Here is a 17836-nt window from a genome sequence, read left to right as displayed (position 1 = left end):
AAAGCACCTTGTGAGAACACATTTTATAATAGTTTTTCTTTTATGAATTTTTTCACAGAATCCGTTCAAAATTGTGTGGCCATTTAGTACACTTTCACAGCAAGTAGAGCAAAAGCACATCTCATGCCCAGACATTATTTGGATGGGTTTTACTTTTGTAGTCTCACACTGCTGGAATGAACCGCGTATGTATATGTCTTTGAACATGCTGTAGACCAGGTTTGATTGTCTAATTTCATTTTCTTTAATAATATGACTTTCTTTCAAGTGGATTGATCTGAAATTAATGGAAAGGTATGTAATCTGTTATAGGCAAGTGATCGGATACTGGAATGGGTAAAAAAAAAAGTTAATATACACTCATGCATATCTTGCACATTACTTGAAGTCAAACATTCAACAAAATAGGATGAGAGGGATATCAATCGCCTGCATAATCTCCCAAGAAAAAAAGTAAAAATTCTTCCTGGGAATAACTTTATGGGGTAACACCAAATGAATTTGGCCCCAAAATAACTGAGCGAAGAACAAATGGAAAACTGTGTTCAAGTGAGAAATGCAGGCCCAGAGTTTAATTCACATTAGGGGAAACATAGAGAAGATCTGTTTCAATCACAGTTCTGTTTCCATGCAGGCTGAAAGTACTGAAAGTTTGTCCTAAGAAAGACTTGATTGCACTTTTGTGTATATAGGCTTATGTTGTGCTTCTTCCCTTTTAATTTATCCATATCTGTTCAAATTGGTGCCCCATCCCAATGGGACTGCTCACAATTAGTATGAGTAATTATAAAATTAAGTATGTACATAAATGCAGGATGGAGCCTAGATTCTGCTATTCAGCCTGTAAATAAAGATGTCTAGCATAATTTAATCCTATATCTAGTCCTACTTGGTTGCTCTCATGAAAAGTCAAGAGCCTACTCTTGAGTTCAGAGTTTTCTGATATCACAGAAGTTGTTGCAATATCCCAATTTTAATTTTATATGCTTTCCCTCAGTACCCACTTTCCCAGTAAAAGCCATGCACTGGAAACTTCATAGTCTGAATAGTAAATTGGTTATTAAATTGAATCTAGCATTTTTGAAAATGAAGGCATGTTTTGTTTGATGGGCAAAACAAGAGTTTGAGATTTAAAGCAATTGTAACATAATGGATTAAAGACGGTCAGTATAGTTAGATAAACAAAGACTCTCTAACATCTGTTCTCAGCAGTGTACTTAAAAGATATCCCCACACAAGAAGTGGCTAGCTGAAGCTATATCGGCATCCATTATGCAGGGCCATTGCATGGTCCTCACCTCACTCTGACTACATTCATCTGGCAAAGCTGCTTTGACCCATGCATCTCTTCTTGCTGACTTTTAAGTAAAATCTACTTCTCTTGTTCATTATTTCTGCTTTCCATATGGAATCTTTTGTAGAATGGGACAAGAAAGGATATACAAGGGAAAATAAAATACTGGTAATCATGTCTGTCATCATCTTCTGTCCCGCTTCTTATATGGTTGTCTATACATACATACATACACATGCTCATTTATATATTTCCTGTAATTCTTCTTTTGCTTTTCATTTGCTTTTTAAATGATTGAAGGGGGAGGGAACAGAGCATGGCTCTTAACCGCTCTGACTATCTTTTTGTCTCTTGCTTTCTGACAGGTGGAATTATGTTTATATTATGGAAGCTTTTTTTGTTGAGTGGCTGAAATGAGAGGATTCTGATAAAATAATTATGGGTATATAATCTCCTTATTAAAAAGAAAGAGGTATAACACTCCCATATGCTCTGGAAATCTGAAGACAAATTTATAGACCAAGTGTCCAAGGGGATACAAATTATCAATACAAATTGTACTATTTAATGCTTTTGTATTAGATCTCCAGTATTAAAACTGTTAATTAAGATACACAACCATCCTGTGAAAGTTTATAATATACATAAACCACACAGCATCTTTATTCTAGCAATATAGGATTTGAATCTGTGTTTGTTAAATAAGCAGTCTATATACCAAAAACAGACACAAACAAGGAAAGCCACCTTCACTATTTTTAAGCCATCAAGCCTCATACCTAATCTCCCCATAGACCCCATGTGGCAGACAGGGGTGGCTCTATGTATTTTGCCACCCCAAGCATGGCAGGTAGGCGGCTTTCGGTGGCACGGCTGCAGGAGGTCCGCTGGGAACATGGATTCGGCAGCATGCCTGCAGGAAGTCTGCTGGTCCCGTGACCTTGGTGTACCCACCAAATTGCGGCGTACCCACCAAATTGCAGGCCAAATTGCAGGCCAAATTGCAGCCAAAGCTACGGGACCGGCGGACCTCCCGCAGGCAAGCTGCCGAAGGCGGCCTGACTACCACCCTTACGGCGACTGGCAGGCTCCCCCTGAGGCTTGCCGCCCCAAGCACATGCTTGGTGCGCTGGTACCTGGAGCTGCCCCTGGCAGCAAACCACTCAAAGTTGCCATCCTCAAAGAGTGCATTGATCAGGGAGAACTTGTATTCAAACTGACTTATTTATTCAGACTTGCAGGCTTTATTGGCCAACTGTAGGTAAGGTGTCTTCTCCCCAAAAGCAAACAGCAGAGAGACAAAAAAAGAGTTGGAGGTGCAGGACAACGTAAGGGGGGGAGGGAACACACAGCTACAGAAGTTGGAGATCTAAACCCTCTATTTCCATTAGACCTATGGCTTCAGTTTACCTTAATCCAGCTTTCCAAAGTGATCTATTTTCCCATGTCCTAAGCATTTACAAAAATAACTCTGACTTTCTAATTGCAGTGTACTTTCTCTTGTCAATGAGAGCAGAAGGAGAGAGCAAATATGCAAGAAATAGAAATCTAATGTCATTAAATAGTCTCAAAACCATGATTTAAGCAAACTGTCATACAGTCCCCTCCCTCCCCCAAATTTTAGGATTCATCTACACAGGGAAGTTAATTTGGATTAAGGTAGGGTGTAAATTTAAAGCAGAATACATATTCCAGATTAACTCTGTGAGGGAATGGATTTATTCTGGAATGAGTGCTTTATTCTAAATTATCTTAATCCACACTGAAATGGATTATGTTAATTTGGATTAAAGCATTCTTATTTTGGAATAAGGGTGTTCCAACACAGAGTTAACTCCTCTTGTAAAAAAGCCATAAGGAAAGATTATTTTCTCTTTCTAAGGAGAATTGGCAGATGTGGCTGTGTGCCAGAGGCAAGAGAGAATTAAATGAGGTATAGATATATGGATAGAAGAGACTGCTTACTTGCCAATATTACCAACCCAAAACATTCAAAAATCATGATATTTTAAGAGATGTTGGGCTCTTTTTATTTGCCTTCTAGTCTTTCAGCCTTTCCAAGCTTTGCTTGGCAGCCATGAGGGCTATAAATTGACTTAAAGCCTCTCCTCTCCCCCCTCACTCCAAATCCAAGAATATGATTTTTTTCCCTGTAATTACATGACTTCAGGCCCTAGAGCTTTAACAAAATGCCAAATATCACAAGAGAGGGCAACACCAGGTTTCCCTTAGCTCACTACTTTCCTCTTGAGATCCGTTCCTTCCTCCTGTATATCCAGAGTGGAGTTAATGAGTTACCTTATAGACTCAGACTCAAGGTCAGAAGGAACCATTATGATCATCTAGTCTGACCTTCTGTGCAATGCAGGCCACAGAATCTTAGCCACCCACTCCTGTAACAAACCTCTAACCTATATCTGAGTTATTGAAGTCCTTAAATTGTGGTTTAAAGGCCTCAAGAGAATGAGTCAGCAAAACTTCTGCAGCTTTGTTCAGTTTTAGAACCTCTGAACCAGGGTGGGTTCAGCTGACACTGCAGTCCTGAAACCCTATGCACCTGGCTGTTCTAAGGTAAAAATAAAGGTCTGGAGGAAGAAAAAATGTGAACAGCCATTGTTAAACTATAATATGACAACCATGCATGCTAGAAATGTGTTTTCCTGAAGATGGTCATGTGCAGTGCTGTCAAGAACTGGTAATAATTCCAGGGTAACTTGATTGTGTATATGATCATGCTCACTACTGTGGAGACAGTGATTGAGATTGCATTATGAGTCTCGTGCTAATAGGTTGGCTTGTTTTCTTTGTTTTTAAAGAGTCTCATGATCTCAGGGCTGACGAAATCAGCGTAAAGCAATGTTAGTAGCATTTCCCTTCTCCCAGAAGTTACAGCTGTCTTTTCCCTCTCACCTCAGGAACACTGTATAGAAGCAGGGGCCCTCTCCTGCCCTCATGCTAAAGAAAGGGGCAACATTATGATAACCCTAGCCACCAGTGTATCTGGTTAGGCACATAAGCTGAGCCCACTGCATGTTTTTGTCCTCCCTTCCTCTGAAAACTCTGCTGGGGTGGTGGTGGTGTCTTTCTCTCTCCTACCCCCACTGCCAAAGCAATAAATCTTGCAATTAACACTTCATTATGATGCAGTTCAGTATTGCCAACCTTAAATGCTCAAAAATCATGAGTCATGTTTTTAAATAAAAAGTCACAAGACTGTCTTAAAAATTGTGAGATTAAAAATGGGACTGTCTGGTTTCTGAGCCATTATGGTGCACTGGGGTTACATATTCAAACTTTTCTCCAACCACAAGGGCTGGAAACACAGATTAAAAGAAATGAAAACTGCTATTTTTATGAAATAGCATGACTCCAGGACTTGGGGCTTTCAAAAACTCATCAAATATGACAAGACTTGTGATAAGATAGTAACATTGCAATTCATCACTCAGAGTCATTGTTCAGGCTGTTTTCAGCCTTATGTAGACATCCTGGCTTCAGTTATGGGTCACGACGGCTAGAAAACTGCTTTCATTTTTAAACATTCTGATGCATCATGATTCAAGAATCTGGAGCCACAGGCATGTGCCTATAGTGCCTGTACCTTAATCCAGCCTTCCATGATCTCCTGTTTTCTGATGGTAAAAGTTGGCAAGGTTACCATTATTCATAATGGCTCAAACTTCCATTAATTTCAATAGGGCTGATGCCACAGGCTGCCTTCAGTCAAGATCGCCACTATTCCCTACAACCTCAGCTGGCAGTAGGTCAGTCCCTTGTAAAAATGACTGCCACTTTCCATTGTTTCTAATGGAACTGAAGACAGGCTGCCTTCAGGGAAGATGGCTACCACCTGTGCTGTATGGGTAGAAACTGGGCAGAAAACTGTTAAGGACCTAAAGAGTAGGAAGAGGACTGAGCCCTGGGTCTGCTCTACAAACTTACATTGGTATAACTACAGTATGTTGCCCAGGGATGTGGATTTTCCACACCCCTGAGTGACACAGTAATACCAGCCAAACTCCTGGTGTAGACAGCACTATGTCAATGGGAGGGCTTCTCCTGTCAACATAGCTGCTGTCTCTAAGGGAGATGGAGTACCTATGCCAACGGGAGAAGCTGTTAGCAACTTCATTGCCGTTGGCGCAGCTATGCTGCTGCAGCATCGTAAGTGTAGACAGGCCATGAGTGAGATGCATTGGGATAGGGAAAACAAATCAGGATAGTGATTCTGAACAGCTAGTGGGAAGCTCTGCATTTTTAAGTGATAACCTAGAAATTGGAGGTGGGCGTCTTTTCTCTAAACCTGAAAAAATCAGAAGGCAGCTAAATTACACGATGCTGTTGGAGATTTTTTAAACTAAGATTATTAAAATAAGTTCATTAGTTTAGTAGATGGCTGGTATGGAGAGTAAGAGTGGCTGACTCAATTTTAGAATGCTTATGTTTGGCAGTATTGTAATAATCAACTGTCTAGTTTTCAGGGCAGTGTTTTTGGCATGTTTCCCCCTTTTCAGTAATGTTGTGGGGGTGGTAAATGAGAGAAAAGATACTTTTAGAAACAAACTGTGAGACTGGGAATTAGGAATGGGCTAAGGAGAAGATTCATAATAGAAGCAGCATTTCAGTGCCTCGTCAACATAGGCACTGATCTTATTTCTTGGCAACCAAGATCCATAAATACCAGCCTTGATACAACAAATCCTACATGTCATCTGACAAGATGTCTGTAACTTGATAATTAATGTGCAAAGGGGGATTAAAGAGTACAGTATATCAAAATGCATTTGTTTTCTGTTTACATGCAAATGTTACACCCTTTAATCAGCCCATGAAAATATTTGTTTCCCCACCAAGTTTTCCATTTTTAAAGGTGGAGAAAAGGTTGATAGATCCATAATATTTTCTTGTTTATGAGGCCCATGTTCATTTTTTTTAAAGTTTACTTTTTTTCACTGGTTATATTAGTTGTTCATGCTAGTCAAAGCACAATTATTTATTTGAACAAACGAGCAGCACTTCCGGTTTATAATCATCTTTTAATGTTGCATTGATATTGCACCATGTCGCCATTAAAAATGTGGTATCTTCAGGTAATTTGTGGCTATCATTGCTTTGTCATTCTAAGGACATTGATTTTTTTTTATTTATATAGATCTACAGTATCGGGTTTGTGGCTCACTGGCTTACTATTAAATGATCACGTGGAAATAACTAAATGCCAAGCTGTAGACAATTTTAAGCTACAGGGCATACTTAAGCAGATGCTGGACATCTCCGGACTCTGTTTATTTCAAGCAGTCAGAATGTGATAATCTTTCCCTGTATAGTCTTTTAGGAAAATCAGAATAGTTATGCTGAAATATCTTGTCTTTACTGTTCCAGCTTTGACAACATATTTTGGGACAATGACATTCTTTAATATGAACAGACATCATGTGGTTTAGGTATGAGTATTATTTCTATAAGAATATAAACAAATATTAACTCAGAGATTGTGACTACAATATATGTCTGAAAGTTTGTTCTCCCATAATGCTTTAAGATCATAAAGACAGGGAGAATAAGAATATACAATACAATGGTTTTTCTATATGAGAAACAGATTACTAATACTGCTGAGGACTTATCTTTCCTGCTGGTTACTCTCTCAAAAAAATCACAGGCTTGTAATTTTCCATCTAATAAATATTTCAGACAATGATGTGAATAATTAGTGAAACAAAGATTAAATTCTATTTTAAAAAGCACTAGATGAACTAAAGCATTAGTAAAGTGCAGTTAAGTCTTAAACATTTATATACTATAAAGCAGGAAATCTCCACACAATAGAGATTAATACTCTGTGTGCATACTGTATTGTGCTCAGCCCTTAACATTCTGAACTGGGACTGTGGCAGTCGTTATCTCTAGCAGGTTTCTTGGTGATTTTCAAGCCCAGCTTTACCTACCCAAGTGGCAGTGACACCAGCTTTCACTGAAGCCTTATTACTCTTAAAAGAGCAATTTGGTCCATTGCACGGCTATTAGGATCAGACACTCAGGCTTAAAGCTGTCAGTACAACTGATTCTCATCTTTTTTTCCACAATCCTGACATCTTTTTCTCTTTTCTACTGGACACTAGCATTACTGTTTTTATCATTTTCAATCAAGCTCACGCTGAAATCTGAGGAATATATTCCCACTGAAACCAAAGCGAGGAGCAGAAATTTATTTTATAGCTACTGTAGTAGCAGCAGGGCTGGCTGCATGTTGTGTGGGAGAAACTGGATCAGTGAGAAATGTGTGGCTTTCCTCAGGGCTACCTCATTGAGATATTACTTCAACATCGAAGGATGGCAAAACAACTACTTGCTGTGATTTTTCAGTGATTAATGATTCCTCCTTAAGCAAACAGTGTGTGGAAAGTGGGAGAGAAGATGTAACAAATTTTATGAAAATAACTTGTGGAAATGTTATCATCAGTGAAATGGGGGGAAATTACTATGCTTGAACTTCTTTTCATTTTGATGTTGTTCTTCTCTGGACCAACGCTGAGCAAGCTAAGTAGGACCAAAAGCAAACACTGGAAGGGTGGTAAGTGATAAAAGTTTTTTATAATGAATGCGTGGGTGAGATTAAAAAAGCCAGCGTTAATATTGAGCTAAAGGAAGCAAAGCTGTTTTGAATGCTTAAGATTTTAGGTTGTCTCTTAAATTTGAGGGAGAATCTGAAAGCAAAGCAGGGAATTTAATTTGTTTGCTTATTAGTTTATTTAAATCATTTATTTCCTAGAGGAATTATAGTTACTTACTATATAAATAGCAGAAGTTCACTTAAGGCCCTGGAATGTCAGAAATAGTTTTTCATCTAAAAATATACAGATAAATTAGAAACCAGTGTTTTCAAGATTGTGAGAATATTAAGATTGTTGTTTTCATTATGGAGACTTGGGGCCAGATGCTTATAGCTTTTACTGCAAGTAACTGTGCTTGCTATCTGCTGGTTATATTATTTAAAAAAGAGAGGGGGAAAAATGAACTCAACCTGCTTTGAGTGCAGGATTTTTAGTATATTTTGTGTAATGATTAGGCAGACTTTTTATTTTTTAGAGAACATGAATGTTCTAAAATGCAGTGCCAGCATCAGTAATTGGCTGGCTGACTATATTGGTGTTGATGTGTTAATAAAGATAAATTGTATTAACTTTATTGAAAAAAAATCTGCTGTGCTAAAAAAACACTTATGGATTTTGAAGGCTGCAATCCATTTTCTTCAGCAGATGGAAACTGCAAAGGAGAATTACCTTGTATATTTTGTGAATAGTTCACTAAATATGCCATTTTGTAAAGTTCACTTTGTTTTGCTTCCCTTGCATGATATTTGTTTATGGAAAACATGGGTTATCAAGATCTGATAATCAAATGGCCCAGTGAGCATAAAAGATGTTACATAAATATTTGGACCAAGGGACTATACATGCTGGATAGGATGTTTTTTTTCCCCCCAGGTCTCTCTTGATATTGTTGATTGGATGCACCTTAGGAATGTTGTTTCTTACAAGTACAGCCACAGCATGCTGTGTGTCACAGCTTTAATAGCACTTTCCGTTTTCCTCTTCTGTCAGTGTTGTGATCTGAGGTTAAAGAGTAGCATCAATATTAAAAAGAAGTTTTAATAATGTATCACAGCATGTCAGCAGGAGACTTTTTTGTCCCTCCCTCCTATAGTTCTCTTTGTTGCAGTAAAGCATTACAAATCTTCCACCTACTATACCTTCAAGGGAAAAGTTCCAGCAGGCACTTAAACTGGGCTGTTAAGGCAAAGGTGGCCAGAACAGCATATCTGCAACTTATTTTCTGTTCCTGTAAATCCCATTATCACACTACTCATAGCTCACAATGTTGTTACTGGTTCTCTTTCTTTCAAATTACAAACTGTTATTCACTCTGTGCTGCATGATCTCTTTTCAGAGGCATGTGATTCAGGCATGGATGTTACTATTAACTTCTTGAAATTTCAAAAAAATATTTTAGGGTCCAAACTCCTCTTTATTTTTATTACTTCAAATGAATGGCAAATGAGAAGTGCATCAGTTCAATCTCTTAGCCCTTAACCAAAGGACCCAGATCCTGAAAACTTAGATATTTACTGAAGAAGTTATTTGGCAGGTTGAAAATAACCCCATACGTGACTGTTGAGTAATGCTGTTACCTTGTTCTTTATGTTTATAAGAAAAGAAACTTAACTGTTTCAAGCAGACAAAGTTGCTTAAGAATTTCTCCTGAAAAGAGACTAGCTGTTTTGGTGTGGGTTGCTCTCTTATGGTGTGTTTTTTTTTGTTTGTTTGGGGTTGTTTTTTTTTTCACAAGAGTTTTTGAAAGGTCTTGGGTTTGTTCCACTGTGGAATGAAAACAAACATAGAAACCTCAAAGTTTTTTTGGAATGGATTCTAGTTTTCTGGCCAGCCTACCAGAAACTTTCACTGGTGGGTAATGGGGTTTAGTCACATAGACACTGTTATGCTTATAAGAAGCATACCAAATCTTTTTCCTGGGGAAAGGAAACACACCACATTTATTGGAGATACAACAATTAGCATATGAATTCAATCATATATACACATACACATATACATACCCATCGATGTTATAGTTACCAGTCCAGAGTCCGGATCAATCTAGTGGTCGGCTAGGTTGATTGGGGTAGGTATGAGCCAGGTTCTGTTAGTTGTAACACGATAATCCAGGGAAGTCTTGGCAGGACAAATCCAAAGTTTCTTGGCAAGGCACCTTGTTTATATAGTGATTTTCCTTCATTGGGACCAATGAGTTTTGCACCATCATGCTGTAATTAATTGTTGTTCTTATTTTTTATTTTGTTTTTTTTCATTAAATATCTCAGGGAGTTATCCCATGCTGGGTTTGATTACAGCTATCTTGTCCCCACCTGCCTGTCTCATCTTTAGAGCTGTCAATCTACCTTCCTTTGACATTTCTGTAGAGGTGTATTACAATCCCCTGGAACCCTTATGTTTGTCTTCAGTTCCTTCCTAGAACATCTGGTCCAGTAATGGCCTTCACACTTATCTTCTAACACACACATTCCTCATTCACACATGAAACAGGATTGATTTACACTAAGCATTTGAACAGGAACATAAAATTGCAATGCAAAAGAAAACAATCATTGCATTCTTTTAATTATTTCAAAATGCTAAACCTACAACAAAGTGATGACCCTAAAGGTCTGTCACTGCCTTGAAATCCGCTTCAGACACACATTCTGGCTAATGCATCTTTACCAATGGCCCATTAGGCCATTCCTTTCTGCTTTCAGAAAGAGTGGCTGGCAAAATATGGTCAAATCACCAATACATGCTACATTATTATTCTTTATCCTTCATTCTAAATTATACAAAAGACAAAAAAAAAAAACTACTACTACAACCTGAAGTATTAATATAATAAATTCCGATTAGATTTCTATTTTACCAGTAAAAGAGTGATTCTATAACACCATTACTGGAGCGTATTGGAGAGTGGAACCCAAAATATAAACTGGGATTTCCAAAGTATCTCAAGGGAGTTAGGCACCAAGCTACTAATTCCTAGCCACAGTGTCCATAAAAGAAATATATGATGTAGTATGTATACATCTGGAGAAATAAAGGGCATATCCTAAGCTAGGGTAAATCAGCAGAGCTCTGCTGAAGTCAATGGCTATAGTGATTTACACTAGCAGAGGAACTGGCCCATACAATTGACTCTATCCTACCATTGTAATTGCAAAATGGACTTTTGCCTCCTCATGGAGCAGCATTGACTTCAATGGGGCTCTGTGCACCCTAGATCCATTTGTAGGAGTACCTTTGTACTTGAGTATTTTTGTAATAAATTGTCAGAAGAATAGAAAACTTTGGGGACCTTAATTAAAGTCAAATGAAAATCTCCAATAATGGATTTTTTTTAAATTAAACTTTTTTTACAGATTTTTCAAATTCTCAAATAAAAGAACCTCATCTCCTGTTACAAGAGGAGGGACAATATGGCAGTTTTCATTTTAGCTTTGCAGATCAAGTGAAGACTACTGATTTTGTAAACCTCTCCAGTTGTGTCAAAGCTGAACATTTTCACCAGAGTTCCAATCCCTGGTAAGCCATTCTGTAGAGACCTGGCTGAATAGTATTACATGGTTCTCGTTTCTCAGCCAAACATTTATATATTGTAATCCTTTAGGGACTTACTGCTCCAAATGCTGAACACCCACAGCTCTCACTGAAGTCAAAGGAGCTTTGGTGTTCAACATCTCTGAAAATAAGCCCTATAATCAAGAATGACTGAACCTAGTGATGCTAAATAATAGTCCAAATTTATTCCTCATTTAGTTCCTATCAAATCAGTAAACTTATGCCAGGAGGTGAAATTGGCCCACTCTGTCATTGGGAGAAATATAAGGAAAGCAAATTGTATTTTCTAGTTGCTTATATTTTGGTATCTTGGAAAACTTTTTAAAAATTGCTTTGCTCTGGTGCATTGGGATTTAGATACTAGTGTTCAAGATAAACTGGAGCCTAAAAGTAAAACCTGGAGTTACAAATCAACTGAATTTTCTTTTTCTCGCTGAGCCAAGATAACACATTATGATTCAAATTTTTAAGATGAATTTATGACTCGAAGAACAAAAAACTCTGAGAAGACAATTAAATCCTCTTTTTAGTTTATCTTAAATCGGAAAGGAATTTTCTAGCTTTGCAAATGCCTATCCCCACCTGAATTCATTTTTCACAGTGCTTTGGAATGCCAATACATGTTATAAAAGGAAAAGTATTTAATGTCTGAAAGCACATAAACATTTCTTCATATGCACGTGGCAGTGTTCTTTAGATGTTCATTGAAAGTATCAGGGACAGTGATGGAGTGTTAATGGAATTGTGTCCCGATGCATTGTCTTTGGGGACCCCCTGCAAAAGTGTTGGGTAATTTGATAATAGCATATCCCTGAATAATGAAGATGATTGTGCTTCTTCAGGCAATAACAAACATTTACTGATCTCTAGTGATATCAGATCTAAAAGGACATCTGTGAATTATAGTATGGGAAAAGTTACTTTGATAATTATTGCCAAAAGGTTCTTTTCTATAGGATCTCAGCCCTGTTTAGGACCTGTATGGTCCAGGTCAAATACCAAACATTATTGTCCAGAAACTACTTTCCATGGTAACTACGTATTACCTAAGTTGGAAACAATATTATCTATCGGGAAAATAGAATTATGCCTAACGTGTTATCTCACAATAATTACGAACCTAACTTGCATCTTCACTGCATAGCTGTTTGACAAATCTTTATGGAAGCAGAGACAGAGAGAAAACTAGGAGGCTAGTAAGGGAATATTGTACTTATTGGCACATATTAACAGTTTGAATTTATTAAATCCAATTCGTTCTTCCAGCTGTATAAAATAATGTAATGCGTTTTGCCTCTTTGTGTATATCTACACTGCAATAAAACACCCAGGACTGGCCCATGTCAGCTGTCTTGGGCTTGTCAGGCTCAAGTTGTGGGCTATAAAATTGCAGGGTAGATGTTCAGGCTTGGGTGGGAGCCTGTGCTTTGGGACTTTCTCCCCTCACAAGGTCCCAGAGCTCAAGCTCCAGCCTAAGCCTGAATGTCTACACTGCAATTTTATAGCCACGCAGCCTGAGCCCCACAAGCTCAAATCAGCTGACACAGACCAGCCATGGGTATTTTATAGCAGAGTAGCCATACTCACTATGTCTAAGAGGGACTGAGATGGTAATCTTTCATGCCTAAATCAAGTTTTTATCATACAAGTGCAACAGAATCATATTTCAACTGCTGTTTCTGGTCACATTACAGTTAAATTTATGGCAAAAGATACATAGAGGTTGTGAGAGTCCTAATAGTATCACTTATGAGGTATTAATTTTAAGGAGGAGAAAAATGCTTACATTATTGTTTGAATGTAATTATAGAGTGTGACTCTTTCAGGCTGTCTGCAGACTGATCAGCATATATATTCATGTCATACTGAGCATATTACTTATGTTAAGCTTTATCATCAGTTCCATTTTTATAGATATGTTGTATACCATCCATGCTCAAGCTCAGGTGCTGACCCAAAGATCAGCTGATGAAAGGAAGCCAACATAAAAGGTTCTGATTTTCAGAAGCAGTTAAAAACACACAAATCACTATAAAGTCCTTAGAAGTTCAATAACTTTGAAAATTAGGCTGCTTGTATTTGGGTGCTTAAGTAGAGATCTAGGAGCCAAACTTGTTTGAACATTTGGGCCTGCAATTTTAGTCTAAAAGTACATAAAGTAATAGATGTGACTCTTTCAAATACTGAGGAAGTCTGAAAAAGCTAATCTTTGTGCATGTTTAAAAGAAAATTAGTGTTTATTTGAGCATTTGAGACTGTGCAATGGTTTGGTCTTTTAAGTTCACTTTTTCTCTTTACTTTAGGGTTCACTTCCAAGGCAGTGGAGTGCACACAGCAGAGCCCTGTACCCTCATAGAGTCTCATTGAAGTCAAAGGGGCTCCATGGAGGTGCACAGGGTTTCCTGCAGACTTCCTGTATTTCCCTGCAAGATCAAGGTCTTATCTGGTCCCATTTCACATCTTCATACACTCTACTTAGCCTGAAATGTCTGTCCACATATTAAAAACTCCTTAACCAAAGTTATATTTGTAAACCTGAGAAAAATTTTAAATCAGGAATATAAGGAATTAATTACAGGAAAATAAATGTGGATAAAGGAAATTTGGAACAGTTATGAAGTATCACCAACATTAAAGAATTAGTAGGCAAAAACAAACTCTCCTAATTAGGTCAACAAATAGAACGAACACATGGAGATTGTCTGTCTGCTAAATGTGGTAGGAGCATATATCAGAAATTCAAAATGATGAAACCTATACACATACCAGAGTGGCAAAGAAAGAGCCACACTTGTTTTGGCTTTCCCTTTCTAGTAATATTCAAAGACAACAATTTTGGTGGTTAAATAGCATTGATTTTAGGTGTTAACACTTGAAAGCATGATCTAAAGAGTACTTACAGTACATTGTCTCTTTTGAGAGCTATTATTAAATTCCTTCAGAAAACATCTTTAATATCTTCAAAAAAATCAAGGGAGAGTAAGAGGACAGGAACTTTGGACAGATCATTTGATTTTGGAAAGTGAGACTCAAAAGTGCCAATAATAAAAAGCTGTTGGTATTTTAGCATTACTGTTCATTAAGACTGTGTCAGCACATCCATTATAAACTACGTTTTTTTTTTAGGGGGTTACAACTTAGTCATATAAACTTGTTTCAGGCTGAAATTGGGCTCATGTTGGAAGCAAATTTCATGTTATCAGTTTTCAAACACAAATCTTTAACCTTCAATTAGTTGAGGATTAAAACAAATATTGGCATGTATGTATGTGTTAAACTGAAAAATGGCTTTTAATTGGGTGGAGGGAACCACACAGTTCAGCACCAGCAGCAAAATCTTTTTAAAAAGCATTTTTTTTTCTCCCCCAGCCTTTGCTCTTGAGATCACAGTGAAAAGAAACTAAAAAATGAAATCTTAGTTTGGGCTGAACCTCAATCATTTTACACCCACTTTTCAGAGGTACTGAGCACCTGCAGCCTCTGTTAACTTCAGTCAGGTTTGTGAATGCTCAAAATAATTATTCTCAACACTCCTCGTAACAGTATTCTTAAAATGACTGTGTGAAGCTCTAACTCTTTTAGAGCTCCTGTTTCCTCTGAGTGTCAGGGAGTTGGGTTTGGACTTTCCTTGAGGCTTAGTCTATGTGCAGTTTTTGTACTGATATAACTAAGCTGATTGAGTGATTTTTTTTAAACTGACATATTTACACCAGCACAACCCCTATTTTGGGTGCAGTTATAGAACTCTAAAGGTGCCTTACACCAGTATAGCTTACTCCCTTTTCTGTACATTAATAAGTGGTATGAGAATAAGCATATTGTATGTGAAGGTTGTGCTGCCTTAACTATACCAGTATAGTGGCCTAATTTCCTTGTTTAGCCAAGGCCAACGTGCTTGACTGTATTTTCAGTTTCCATCCCTGTGAACTTCTGAGAACTGTGAGTAAGAACTACTCCTTGGTTACTGGTGATTAAGGAAGTGCTCTTCACCTTGTCCTGGACTTCATATTTAAAAAGAAATGATGGTCCATATTAGCAGCAACTACTGTAAATGCTCTTTTTATAAATCTAAATCCCTCTGACCCACATATAATCCAACCTTTAGCTGGAGAAAGGTGACCTTTGTGTGTAAGTAACTTTGCTTATGGTATATTGAAATCTAATCATTCCATATTAGAAGGTTTAGAGGTCAATCGAATACAAAAAATAAACAAGTTAACAAGCTGTACAAGGTTGTGGTCCTGGCTTTATCTGAAGTAAAAGTTATTCATCGATGCATGGCACAACAAGAAAACCCATTAAGAAGAAGAAAAAAATTATCCATCTCTGAAATTTATAGTCTGTTTCCCTCACTTATATCCCACAATAATCCATTCAAAAAATGTTTAGCCCTCTTATTACAGTGACTCAGAGACAATCATCTGTGTGACTCTGAAGTGGAAGAAAGTAATACGTTTTGTGGCCAACATTTGTTTGGGTAGCTAATTGAGTGGGCTGAGGTTTTAAAAGTGTAAGATACTCATCAGTTCCTCATTGAATTCAATGGAAGCTGCTGCGTACCTAGAACTTCTGAAAATTAGGCCAATTATTTTGGTCTCCAAGTATGGAATTATAAAAGAAAAGTCACCTAAGTGTGGGAGGTTTCCTGTCTATCAGCAGACTTTGCATACTTGTTCAGTGTTTTTAGAAGTCACAGACCCTTTAATATTCTCTGATTTCTTGCGAAGAATCAGGTAGTCTTACTGGCTAACCATTTCCCTCAATGTACCTTTCCATACTAGGGTAAGTTGTGACAAATGGGTTGGTGTGTACAATCTGCCATATCCTACTTAAAAATCAGCTTGTTATACAAATAGCACACTCCTCCAAACTCTGAGTTAAAGCACTTTTATAACATCATCAGTAAATATAATGGATAGTTTCATTGCCTGTGTTTAACTGGGAAGATCTCACTGATGTATTTGGTATAGCTGCTGCTATTAGCAACTAGGGCCTAATTCTCCTCTCACAGTGGTGTAAATCAGGACTGCATTAAATGGAATTATGCCAGTAAAAACTGGTATAAGTGAAAAGAGAATCAGACCTCCAGAGTCATATTTATGCTACCATATATCTGGTAGTCAGCCTGGACACTCAGAAAGAGAGAGAATAATCTGGAGATGGGAGCCTCTTGAAGGCACAATGTAATATTTGATGAAAAAAGGAAAAAAGATTTCTAATGTATATTGAAGAATTATAGAATATGTCAATGCAGAGCCCACAAGGCTTAAAGATCTTCTCTTGACCATCAAATATAGATAGCATTCTCTGTTGTAATGAGACTCTAAATGTGCATGTCTAGTCACCACCTCAAATTTACTGAGGAGTTTTAATGTGTGTGTTTGTACTAATAGGACTGATAGGCTAGATTGAAATGGGTCTGATGGAGCCATTATTATCTGCTCATTCAATGATCCATAAAGATAAGGATTTACATAATAACCAGAACATTTCTAAATGAGTTATTGACTCTTACAGTGTCAAAAATCTACTTAATTCAACTGTTTTCAAAGTGTTTGTATGTAATGTCATTTCACAAGGTACCAAAGACTAAATATTTCATGAAATAAATAAATAAAATCCTACATTAAAAAATATTTAAGGTTACAAAATAGAATAAATAGAAAAACAATCTAGCAAAAAAAATGAAAATTTCAAACATTAGAAATGTCCTTTTTGTATTTTCCCCTATTCACTTCCTTCTCTTACCTGCCTTTTTCCTTATTCCCTTTGAGAATAATAAAATCATTGATGTCCAGAGGTTGTATTTTTTTTTTCTTATTTAACCTTTCTCTATGCTAATACGTAGCTTTTCAGAACTACTATAACTTTTCAAAAGTTAGAGTAGCAAAACAGTGGGGATCTACAGTATTTATTGAAAAATCAATTAATGTTAATATGTTAATGCATGTGGGTGGACATTGAAAAGAGTGTAGAGCCCTCTGATTTATACTTTGATCTTAACATTGGTTGTTCTACCTTTTTTTCATAGCAGCATGGCCTTGGCCAGAATCTAATACTCATGGTGTTTAGAATATTACTCCATAAGTGGCCTAACTTCAGTAGGACTTGATTGGGTAAAATGCTATTCAGCATGTCAGAATCTGGCCCTCAGTGAGCATCAACTTTAACTTTGAATGCCTTTGTTATTTCTTACTTTGTGTCACAGCCTAAGTGGTGTTTGAACAATTTCTTTCCTTTTGGAATTAATTGTCTTCTCATTTATAAAGTACATTTTACAAATTATCATCCTCATAAGCTGTTCGTTAGGGAGTTCTTAATCTCTTTTCATCAAACATCTTAAGTAAACTTACATTACTATTATCTGCATTAAAAC

At 37.2% G+C, this 17836-nt stretch overlaps 1 protein-coding gene across 21 annotated transcripts in view; it reads left to right on the top strand.

The window, feature by feature from the left end:
• ROBO2 (roundabout guidance receptor 2) overlaps positions 1-17836 on the top strand; it is a 1593247-nt gene that overhangs the window by 301060 nt on the left and 1274351 nt on the right. For 8 of the 21 annotated variants that reach the window (XM_050956375.1, XM_050956320.1, XM_050956358.1 and 5 more), the window contains exon 1: positions 7324-7868. The exons of 2 other annotated variants lie outside the window; for them this stretch is intronic. In XM_050956375.1, coding sequence (XP_050812332.1) covers positions 7745-7868 — 124 coding nt within the window. In that variant the 5' untranslated portion in view covers positions 7324-7744. Of the gene's footprint in view, positions 1-7321; positions 7869-17836 lie in introns of those variants that run through there. 11 more of the 21 variants (XM_050956207.1, XM_050956386.1, XM_050956366.1 and 8 more) reach the window with 2 other exon arrangements.

The sequence above is a fragment of the Gopherus flavomarginatus genome, chromosome 1 (genome assembly GCF_025201925.1).
Source record: "Gopherus flavomarginatus isolate rGopFla2 chromosome 1, rGopFla2.mat.asm, whole genome shotgun sequence".
NCBI classification, from domain to species: domain Eukaryota; kingdom Metazoa; phylum Chordata; order Testudines; family Testudinidae; genus Gopherus; species Gopherus flavomarginatus.
This window is presented reverse-complemented; position numbering and strand designations above follow the sequence as displayed.